Raw genomic sequence first — 12,290 nt, forward strand, 5'->3', positions numbered from 1 at the left:
GAACTCCAGTCATGTTCATAAGCATAGAAAACGATTACAGATCTGTAACGATGTCGTCTAAGAATCTATTAGGTAGGTACGCATCATACCTAAGGTCTAATACCTACCTAATGACCTTGTTAGGAAATCGAAATAACAGTTAGCAATATTTTGAGGGTCTTTGGAAGTTCCAATAGCTTTCTATTTTTGAAGTGAAAACTTAGGACCCTATTACTAGACTCCGCTGTCCGTCCGTCACACTGTCTGTCAGCGAGCTGTAACTCGTGAACCGTAGGTACCTAATAGGTAGAGAGTTGAAATTTTAACAGAATGTGTATTTCTATTATAACCGTTATAACCACAGATAGAGAAAATTTCGAAATTACCACCACGAAAATTGATGGTACGGAACCCTTCGTGTGCGAGTACAACTCGCACTTGACCGATTTTCTGGATAAGAAAACTATGCGGAACAATGAAAATATTACCTAATCAGATCAATGATAACTAATAGGGTGACAATCAATTTAAATAAGTAGGTAGGTAGGTAATAAGTAGGTAGGTAGGTAATAAGAATGGAAAGATTTTATTATTGAAATAAATGAAGTATTACGAGGAAATTATAATGCTTTTTTCATTAGCATCCTTTTAACAGATTTTTTAAAACTTGTACTTATAATTATAAAAATAAATAAAAACTCTTAGAAATGTTGCTCTACTAAAAATTTTTAGTAGAGCAACATTTCTTGGCTAAGGCCATTTCTCAATCGTCAAATGACTTTTATCTGAGGAATAAAAAGGTTTTGACAGATTTTGTATAGGAAATCTGTCAAAATGACAAATTTATTCCTCAGATAAAAATTATTTGATTCTATTTTTTTTTAAGTTTCTAGATCCATCTTGAGCTATACACTCTTGTCAGTTAGGGCGTTTGTGCCATGTTTGTGCACTTATTCGTATTCGTTTTCCTAAAAAAACAATTCGTACTGGCCGTCATACAAAATGTACGTACGCTTGTGCACTAATTTGGTTCGTATTCATACGGATCCGTCAAAATACGAATCAGCACAAGCGTATATAATATATGTATACGTTTTTTAATGATGGCCACTTCACATCGTATTTTTACGAAAACGAATCGAATACGAATGAGTGTACAAACGCCCTAAGGCAGCTTTTCCTTTTATAAACATAGGTACCTAGTCAGTATGTTCACCGTACTGATAACGCCATATCAACAGATTACCAATCTTAAAATGATATAATCATTATTTATTTAGATATCATTTGTTTGCAATTTTTTGGACTTCTCAATACGAACCATGTAACTTGACCGTGACATTGTGGTTTTGTGAAACAAAAAATCGAAAATGGGAGTTACGCAGAACATTTCTCCGTTCATGAGACAGGTCTGTCCTGATTTTCTTTAAGTAGGTAGATTATTACTTACAGCCACAGAGGGAATATTTGTTGAGTTTGTTGTGGGCTCTTCTCAGACCTGGGCGCGTTTGGAACCCTCGTCGTAGCTTTAGTTTTAAGTACGTATTAATTATCACCACAGATATCATATCATCTTACAAACAAAAAATTTATGACAATCAGGAAGCGTAAAATTTTACCAATTCTGAATAAATGATTTGAGTTTGAGTTTGAGTAGGTTGCGGGGGTGGAGCATGAGCCCTAGGGCTCGAAAAAATACCTAAGTAATTGGAGAGATCGCGGGACGTCTACCTAACGTCGCCTCCTGTGACGCTCGGCACAGCTTAGGATGACGTTGGGACGAATGGGTTAGTTGGACTTGATTAGTCCGTACGCCACCGAAACCATGGCGGAGTCCACCTCCGAGTGACGTTAGAAATCGGGGACCTCGACTTCACCGGCGAAGACGCTGTACAGAGGTTGTAGATGCCCTACAATATAGGGTGCATTGTCGGTTGTGATTTGATCGTCAGAGTCGTCAAGGACGTGCTGAGGGCGTGTTTTAGCAGGGGTCCATTCTAGATCCTCCGGCTAGACTGTGCGTGGTTTGCCAGCCAAAAAACCGCATGACTGCCCAAATTTCTTCAATGTTGAATAATCAGTAGGTACCCTTATTATAAATGCGAAAGTGTGTTTGTTTGTTGGTTTGTCCTTCAATCACGTCGCAGCGGTGCAACGGATTGACCTGATTTTTTGCATGGGTATACATAAAGACCTGGAGAGTGACATAGGCTTAGAATAACAACTCGACTACTTTTTATCCCGGAAAATCAAAGAGTTCCCACGGGATTTTAAAAAAAATCTAATTCCACGCGGACGAAGTCGCGGGCATCAGCTAGTATTTAATAAAACTTTATTGTTTTTAATTTGTGTGTGTGCTGGTATAATTTGTTTCAGTGCTTTGTAACTGCGACGGTGGGTTTCAATATAGTCAGTTTCGGATGTGCGATCGGTTTCCCCGCAATTTTAATGCCTCAGCTGCACGAAAAGGACTCGCTTTTCCACCTTACAAAAGACCAGGAGTCATGGATTGGTAAGAAACTGTCTTTAAACTTTTCGATTTGTGTCATTTCTGTTTCACCAAAATCAGTTCAGTGTTTTAAGTAATGTACAAATAATCGTTTCAATGTCATGAAAGTAGTACCTAGTGAAATGACGGTGATGATGATAACTGACAAATACTAAAGCTACGAGCTACGAGGGTTCCAAACCCACCATGGTCTAATTAGCCCACAACAAATTCAAACGGGTAGGTAAAGAAAGACAGAAAAACAGTTTATTTTTGAAAGCTGTGCCACACATTACCAGTTAGACCTACAGGTTAGGTTAACTTTTTTTTAATGAAAATATTACAATGAAACTTAAATCGCCTTATCCAATAACTATACAAATCATGCCCGCGTAGAATGGTGCCAAGAATACTGACTGCATTTCCGCGCTGGACAGCCAGGCTGATCCATTGCGCAAAAAATGAGCCACCCCTTCTGTCACCAGATGAGTCAATCGCGGTGAAATGTCTCGTCAAACGAAACAAAAATGTAACTCTCGATAAGAGAGGCATAACTTCATTTAACTATTTAAATAATATCTCTCACCCGACTATACTCAAGCGTTTAGTCGACGTTAGCCCGATTAGGAAATCACTCACGATAGTATAAACGCTAAAATTAATTTAACTAGTTTAACTTACCTTAACTTACATAGAAATTTTAATTTTCAGCGGCCATACTCCCTCTGAGCGTGCTGTTAGGCAATTTCATCGCTCCGCCGATCATGGACCGGCTAGGACGCAAGATGACGCACTATGTTCTTACATTGGTATCCCTGGTTGGATGGTACATCACAATTATGGCTACTAGCTTTGAGGTAAATATCTATATACGCGACAGGTTGAAATGCCAATCGAGAAGGGAACGCCCCCGCACACCCGCCTCATACCCTGATTGCCATCTCAACCTGTTGAGGAGTAGGTACCTTTACCTACACTGCATTTCGCTCCGGTCTAGATTTCTGAAAATCTTTTCGTTTAATGGTCTACGTTACAGAGATCTACATTTTTAGATCCAGCTGGTTGAGCTGTACTTTGATGTTAGTCTTCTCCCTAAAGATTTCATCAAATGGTTTTTTTTAAAGAATATTAGCCTTGTTAATTATGACTAATATTCCCCCTTTCCCCTTCAACTAAGCGAAAAGCTTGTGCTAGGAGTACGACAATACCTAGTGCAACGAGTGAGGTTTGAACCGGCAACCTTCAGGAAAATTCGGAATTCAGTCCGCTCCTCAACCTTTGAGCTATTGAGGCTCTCAATAGGCATAGGCATTTTGGAAGTGATCTTTTTTTTTAATTTATAGACTAGCCTATCAGACCTAGTGGCAAGTGGCTATGTAGATGGGGTGCGCTTGTCTCCGCTCTCCGAAATCTATCCTATAGAATGCCCGATAGAACTGTAGATCTGAATGAACATTTTAAACTATTGAGGTACCTAAGGAGTAAGTAGAATTTCTTTGCTAACCCGGGTATCTTTATAACAAGAGTGAATGGGCATCTTCTAGGTAAACGCGTCCCATCTCAGGCCACATCATCACTTACCATCAGGTGTGATTGTGGTCAAGCGTATACCTATACCTATACCTATAATAAAAATAAAAAAACTATTTTTTACTAGCCCTATTTTGACTTACCCTTTTCTTAGCTAAAACTTACATTCCAGGCTCTGATGATAAGCAGACTCTGGCAAGGCGTGTCAGGAGGTCTCCTCACCACAATGCGATCAGTCCTCATCGGAGAATACACCAGTCCAAAAAACCGTGGAGCCTTCCTCACTACGGTATCATTAACTCAAGCATTTGGCGTGTTTCTCAGCCATTTATTAGGGTCCTTACTAACTTGGCAAATGGTTGCCTTAATCTGTGTGTTCTTCCCTTTCATAAGTCTTATCATGGTCATTTATACCCCAGAATCTCCAAGTTGGTTGGTGACTAGAGGAAGATACGATGAATGTAGAGAAATTTTCCGGTGGTTACGAGGTTATGACGAAGAAGAAGAATTGGCTGATATGATACAGTCTAGATTGGCGTATGAACGCGCGGAAATCAAAGAGTCTATCCGTAAATCTGAAAGAAACTGGTTCAGAAATTTTATGACGATGATAAGAAAAAGAGAGTTCTACAAACCAATAATATTGATGGTGATCAGTAATATATTAATGCATTTGTCTGGTGCTTCAACATTTGCTCCATATGCAACAATGATTTTAGGTTTATTGATGGGACCAAACGCAAACGCTTATTTCTGGATGGTATTCCTGGATGCCCAAAGAATTGTGTCCAATACTTTAGCCGTTTATATAATTAATAGAGTTAATAGACGTACTATGGTATTTGCTACAGGTGCGTTATCGGTTATCAGTCATATAGCTATAGTTATCTATGTTTATTATAAACAGAACGGTTGGAATTATGAATATATTTGGTTACCAGCTCTATTGATCAATTTACAGTTTTTAGCCGTTGGAATGGGTATGGTACCAATGCCGCAAGTGATTGGTGGAGAAATATTTCCATTAGAATACAGAAGTACTGGTGGGACTATAAGTATGGCTACGGGCACGGGTTTTATGTTTGTGGCGTTAAAAACTTTTCCGGATTTAATAGAGAAGACCGGTCTACATGGCACATATGGGATATATGCTATTATACTTTTAGTAAATTTGATCCTAATGATGGCTTGGCTTCCTGAAACGAGAGGTAAAACGTTGCAGGAGATTGAGGATGAACTGAGAGGAAGGCCGTTGAAACTCGAGGAGATCCAAGCAAGGGAGTCGTTACAATCGAATCCTATCGAGATATACAAGAGGAAAATGTCTGAGAGGAGGTGTAGTAGCCCAACAATAGTTTGAGGAATTGTTGTGGATGTAGGCAATTTGTAAATAAATATTTAGATAGGTATAACAACACAAGGGACTGTCACTGCAGCAAAATAATTTAGGTTGCTTCTAAATACAAGCTAAATACTCGTAATATTGTAAGGAATTGTACCTAAGTGTATCGAGAGTTGTATGTATATCTTCATAAAGAACTAAAGAGCTTCTGAGACGGTCAAGCGACTTGACGTCAAGCACGTAGATTTTTGCTAGAGTCAAGCATTTTGACCGTTTACAAAGTTTGCTTGATGCTTCGAGTCATTTACGTGCTTGACTGATGCGATTTTATATGCTTGCTCGACGCGATGTTCGGACAGTGTTTGAGAAGAATGAATCTTCTTAGAATGAAAGAATAGGAATACTTTGACTTGGCTCAGACTTAAGAGTTAAAAAGAGACAGATTGATGTCCTTGAAATGCATGTCTCGTTTTTACTCTTCAAGTCTGAGCAAAGTCGAAGTATGGTCCGCGACAGGTTGAGATGACAGGGTATGAGGTAGGGGGACGCCCTGCACACCCGCACGTCACCCGCGCTCGCCCGCACCGGGTTAGCGCGGGGGCTATGTGGGTTTGCGGCGCGTTCCCTTCCCGATTCCCATTTCAACCTGTCGCGTACTATATCTACCTACGTTCTAAAGATCTTAGGCTTATTTTCCTCTAATATAAGGTATCTTATTTTAATTTCATGTGGATGTAAAAAAAAACTCGTGTAGACATATGTTTCTATAATTCTCTATATTATTTGGTACACAAGTGGGTCGCGATGTCCAACCGTACGCGGTGATTTGGGCGGTCGTCCAATCAACGACATTACACTACAGTCCTAAAATAATCTACATTTGTATAGCTTCGGCTCACCGGTACGCTTGCACAACCGACTGTTCGCTTGTTCCCTGTAACATTCAAAACTAAAACACGCCGGCCCTATATACCACAGTTTAAACACGTACCTACAGTCGTTCAACGTAGACGTCTATAGTAAGAGGCGTGAAGAATGAGACGCGTTAGGGCTTCATGGCAAAACAAATTTTAATAGCCTTGTATTAGTCATTCTAGCACGTTTCTTATGGTCTTTAGTGTAATACCATCCTTTACCGTATAGAAAATTGTGAAAAGGACAGCAATATAAATTTTAAATTTCCTTAGTATACTGTGCTCTTCTACCATTGGCTATAAAACATCCAGCCAATTGAGATGAGCACATTGTGATTATAGTTTAGATTATAGTTTAGTGGTATACTTGAGATTTCCTTAGTTTGCCTAAAACAAGTAGGTATACACTATACGCGGCCCATACCATCTTGTTACTATAAACTTCAGTCGCTTACGCGTTTCCCCGAGGTTTCTGCGATTTATTTATTTTTTAAGCAAACTAAAGTATAAGGGGTTGAACACACTTTCAATGAAAGTTCTAGGTACACAGTCTTATTGAAAGTGTGTTCCAGGCGTGATTACGCTTTGAATGTGTAAACGAGCAAGGATCCTTAACTAACTGTACAGACATTCATACCGTTGGAATATTTAACATCAGATCAGAAACGACATTGAGACAACGGTGTTGGGAAGATTGTTAGACTATTAACAGACGACCCAATTTGGTTGGGCACTGAGAAACGACCATGACCATCTATATTGTTAACAGACATAGCTATTTGATTGTTGCCGACATTGACTTGCAAAACGAACTGGACAGATTTAGTTAAATTTGTTTAATGCTGTCACTTTTTTGCAACCGTAATCCGTATTATAGTCGACGCATTTTAAACTGAGTCGTCGAGTTATCTGTCTGTTTCGCTCGCACTTACAGGTCGTACAGCTTTTTGGCACTATTGCCAAAAAGTGACAGCATTACAAACATTTTACCAGAGAAAAATATTCTGTCAAATATTAGGATAGGGGTGACGTGAAATCAAAGTTTCATAGCCTACCTAGCGTGAAAAGTAGATATCATTTGACGCCTCGACGTTTTGTTACAAGTTTCCTAATCATGAACTGAGATTTAACAAAATCAGTTGAAATGAACTGCAAGTAGCCTTAGTAGTAGGCAATTGGCCTTAGTTATAGTGTCCAACCACACTAGCGACCAAATCAGTTCGTCTGTCAATAGTATAAAGCTACAATATACATATTATGTATTAAAAATTATAAAGTGCGTTTGCATTTAATGTTTTCTTATAAATTAATATAATTATATTATTGTACATAAAAACTGTATATTTATTGATTTTTGTAACTCCATTTTGGTAATTGTGAATGAATTGGTGTTGTATATGGATTTGTATAGATATTTTTTTCAATAAAAATTGCTCAATAATACCAAAAAATAGATCGTTTTACAATTCAAAACAATAACAAAACTTTAAAAATGCATTAAAATAATTTCATTGAAAAACTAATCTAAAGCCAAGCCCAGTCCAGAGACCAGTTTAAAGATTTTTTTAATTAAAAAAAAAGCACAAAAATTTCAAATCCAGAATAACAAGCAAATATTTCAGTAATAGATTTGTTATACCTACTTTAGTTTACGAAAAAACGTAAAATAGTAGCTTTTCGCTGAAATACGAAAGAGGCGCAATATACGACCTTTCTATGACGACCTGACAATAAAATCATGATATGAGTGAAAAAGCTAACTCCAGAAGGTCTAAAGCGTCGGGAAAATCGCTTCGCTTACGCATTTCTCCGAGAAGGTATCTGCTATTTTTCCAAGTACCAAGTGGTCTTCGTGAAATAGAACAACTATAAGTTCTCACATTTCAACTATCAAAATATTATTAATGTAAACGGTAAAATGGATTATAACCTATGTTTTATAAAATATAATATGATATTTAAGTAATTAAAACATTTTTATTTGATTCTTTAGCAAGCATAACAACTTTCTCAATTTTCCGATTTTCAGCAAGACTACAAAAACAAAATTTCTCACTAACAATTTAGGCGATTCAGATTGGGTAGTTCATTCATAAAAAGAAAACATATTTACTATACATTTATTAATTATTAAACAACTACAATAAAGTTTATACAATTTAAGAAAAGTCAGAAGCACTTGGGTACTGTCACGCCTTTACACTCCCTCGAATACTAAAACGAAATTACAATTTAAGACCTTAATTCTGTTGTATTATCTAAGTCTAGATATATCTATCCCTCTCATAATACTTCCTGCAGAAAGGGATAGCACTATATTTTAAGTTGACATTTTAGTTTACAGAATTATGTACAAAATAATTACCTGCATTGTGGCTAATTTTGTTAACAATCAACTAAATTGACAGGTCTAGATATAGTGCTATCTTTTTTTCGTAAGGAGCATTATGAAAGGGATGGCAATAGATTTAGACTTGTCATTTTAGTTTAGTTAGTCACAATATTGACGTTGTTTTGGTCATAGACTGAGGTCTGAGAGATCTTAATAAAGCGTATTTTGATTTTCGACTTCGTTCTTCTCAAACCTCTCAATGAGAGGGGTTCCACCATGCTCGCCGAGTTCGGATTGGCAGATTTCACACACCTTTCAGAATATTTGGAAGATCTCTCAGGCATGCAGGTTAAGACAGAGCGTTCTAACTCAAAATGAAGTCTGAGCAGAGTCAAAGTACGCTTTATAAATGTCAGCCTTAATATTTGAGGTCCTAAAAATAAATTGACGTTTCAGTATTCGACTGATAGGTTCTAACACAAAAGCAATAATAAAACATTGAAATTACATCGCACTCCATAGCTTCGAACATATCTTTTGCATAAAAACTCGCCAAAGAAACTTTTATAAGTTACACTGATGTACCTGCGCAGAAATCTCAATTTTTAATGGCGCGAAAGTATCTCAGCCAATCATAGCGCGCGTCCATTCGCTATTGGTTGTTGCCTACGCGTCATGTTTTGTACGCACGAATTATGAGCGAGATAGCACGAGTCTCTGTTGTTCCTGTTTAAAATCTTAACGTCAAGCAATAAGGTCTCTATTTCATTGGTGTGCTTTCGCATTTAGTCGACGTTAGGTTACGCTTTTCTGTACTAACGAATTTTACCGATGCGACTTATAAAAATGGTAATACTGCCCGTCTGTTAAAGTTGTTATTTAGGCGATATATACCGTAACATTATCTGAATAAGGTAAGGTTTACAATTAAATGTAACTTAACTTAACGTGCACTTACGTACAATTTTTTGATCTTCTGTAAACTAAGTAAACTCAAAACGACTTTTCTTCTGTCACATTTTGTACGAGTATATTGTGATAACGTATCTTTTCACTAAGGTATGACCACCATACTATGTAAATGTTTTTCGAAGTTTTCATGCAAAAGTTACATTGGCAGCTCCGAGGCAGCCCACTCACACAAACGTACAAATTCACACACTACTTACATTCACAATCGTATTTCTTAAAACTCTTAAATACATACATTTTTTTTAAATCCTCTAATTCTCAGTTTTTAAAAAAATATTTACAAAATTTTGGTGACCGTTCTCTCTTCACATTCAACAATTTTTTTTATCGAGCCGAAGTTTTTGGATTTGCTAAGTTAGGTAAGTTTCTCATAGCTCTACAATAAGGGTCAATTGTATAAGTAAAATTTTACATGGCATATTGATCTTTATGTCCACCGCACAAAGCACAAATTGCTTGCCCAAAAATTCGGTAGATATCATGCGTTACGTGGTGGAGCTAGAAGTGAAATAGGCATGTAAAATAGAAATTAGCTTCGATTCGTTGCTAATATGAATCCAACCCTAAGGATTCGATAGTATTGAGAATCCACACTGGGGATTAAAATTATGGAAATCTAAAAAGATCCATTTTAATAGTTTTACGCTTGTATCTTCAAAACAAAAGACAGAGAAATGAAAATAACTACCATATTATAAATGATATATCTATCTACTCCGATAGATACGCTGTCTTGGTATTAAAGAACATCAATATTCAATATAATTAATTCTTTAGATTTTTTTTTGAAAAAGTTTTCCTTTAAGATTTCCTTTCAATATTACCGGTCTTTAGAGGAAATTATTCTCATCAATAAGACATAATATTCAACGTTTCGAGAGAATTGTAAATAACTGAAAGCCGACACTAAACACCGATATAACATTTATTTCTGAACACTAAACTAACATGTAGAACTTTGAAATGTAAATCTATTGACATGTACCACATATTAAAATCATTATCTCATGTAATGGCCTAAGAGCGAGCGCGTGCCAGACCTTCATTATTTTATAAAAGCTGAAAGTTTCTCTGCTTGTCCCCAGAACTGGGAGGAACGTTGTTTGGATCCTAACTAAGTCTCTGGCAATGCATGGTGCGATTTCTAATACTACTCCGAAGAAAATATAAAAAAAATGTAGACTTTATACTTTGACATAAGCTTTTTTACACACCTCTATTACCTGTTATCTCCCAAAGCCACCATGAACCAAACAAACATCCAACCAAACGTTCCTTCAAGTGTTGGGGACAATATGCAGAGATACTTTCAGCTTTTATAAAATGAGGAAGGTCTGGCACGCGCTGGCTCTCTCTCTGTAAATCCGATGGCTCCATGTTAATCCGCCTTAATATCCTGACCACCAATGTATATATTTTGTTTATTTGAGATATAATAATGACTAATTTAGTTAAAATTAATGACAAAAAATGTAATATTTAGATTTTTAAATCATGAGAGTTTGCAATTTCATTATAATGTTAAAATCAATGCTGATTGATATTTCATTGGTCATCAAAGTCAAAGAATGTTACTTTCTCTGTAAAATATCATTAACACCACGAAAATCTGTGCCTGGCGTGATTGTGTAGTTTATTTTCTGTTTATTAGGCCTTTACTAATAAAAAATACTCACTACTTATATAGCCCGTACAAAATTAGTTCTCAAGCGCCATTTTATCTTACAGGTGACTTACTTTACATGCCAGTTGACACGTAAAGTTAAAATGGCGCGTGAGAACTCAAAATGAGTTCTACGCATTATACATACGTCTTTCAAGCATGCATTTGACGTATTTAAGCCATGTATATGACGTACATGTACTAGCGAATCAACGTTTATTTATTTATTTATTCCAGGATATATCTAAGTCACCACAGTGCACAGGGAGACCTATTCGCTGTCACAGAATGTCGCGGCAGCCGATCGGCTGATTCGCCAAACATAAGTATTCGCCGTATCCCGAATAGTGTGGCAAGTTGATTTGCCAAACGTCGAACAATCGTATGCTCGAATCCCGATAGTGGAGCCGTACCATAAGCAGGGTGTAGATTTATTAGTAAGGGCCTTGCGTTTTAAAAACTTCTTAAAATTCATTTTAATTAAAATTTTATTAGCGCAAAACGAACTTAATTAATAGCATTTGTTTTTTGAGGTGCAAATTTCTTTGTCCACAAAAACAGGTATAGAAAATATATAATTTTGTGTTTCTCAGTTTTAATTTTAAATGGGGTGAGTTTTTTTGACCCTGTCCTTGGCTTGTCAAATACTCTGGATCTGGAATGAACTTGTCAAAAAGTAACAGCATTACAAAATTTAACTAAACCAGTTCAACGTTTTGGTGCAAGTAGACCTCAGTTTTCGTGTACAGAGAAATTAGCAGCAATGTGTGAATATTGTTCTTTGCAGTCGATCTGATATAAATAAAATTCCTGTACACATATATATTACAACAATAGAATTAATATTAAAATATTCGCATAATTCGGAATAAATTACTTGCATTTTACATTCCAAAAACACATAGCCGTGACTTTGACTCTTCTAAAACGCGCGAAATTTAGGCCGAATTAAAAAAATAGCGAGCAAACGAGCAGACGGATCACAGACAGACAGATCCAAGATAGATTTACGAGCGATATAACGGTGTCTCGTTTTAACAGTTCCTAAGTTTAAGCAAAGCAAAGTACTC

General features: G+C 36.7%; 1 protein-coding gene across 1 annotated transcript; it reads left to right on the forward strand.

The window, feature by feature from the left end:
* The first annotated feature begins 1,349 nt into the window (after nucleotides 1-1,349).
* LOC117993260 (facilitated trehalose transporter Tret1-like) lies at nucleotides 1,350-5,357 on the forward strand. The gene is made up of 4 exons (XM_034981014.1): nucleotides 1,350-1,388; nucleotides 2,356-2,491; nucleotides 3,179-3,324; nucleotides 4,170-5,357. Exons 1-4 carry the CDS (start codon nucleotides 1,350-1,352, stop codon nucleotides 5,355-5,357), a joined length of 1,509 nt encoding a protein of 502 aa, XP_034836905.1.
* The last annotated feature ends 6,933 nt before the right edge of the window (nucleotides 5,358-12,290 follow it).

Source organism: Maniola hyperantus, chromosome 23 (genome assembly GCF_902806685.2).
Source record: "Maniola hyperantus chromosome 23, iAphHyp1.2, whole genome shotgun sequence".
Classification (NCBI taxonomy): domain Eukaryota; kingdom Metazoa; phylum Arthropoda; class Insecta; order Lepidoptera; family Nymphalidae; genus Maniola; species Maniola hyperantus.

What these genes read in the sequence shown, in the direction of transcription:
- LOC117993260 (XM_034981014.1), top strand. Translation starts at nt 1,350, where the DNA reads ATGGGAGTTACGCAGAACATTTCTCCGTTCATGAGACAG. An exon ending in TTTCTCCGTTCATGAGACAG is followed by an intron (nt 1,389 to 2,355) that starts GTCTGTCCTGAT and finishes AATTTGTTTCAG; the next exon opens with TGCTTTGTAACTGCGACGGT. An exon ending in TTATGGCTACTAGCTTTGAG is followed by an intron (nt 3,325 to 4,169) that starts GTAAATATCTAT and finishes CTTACATTCCAG; the next exon opens with GCTCTGATGATAAGCAGACT.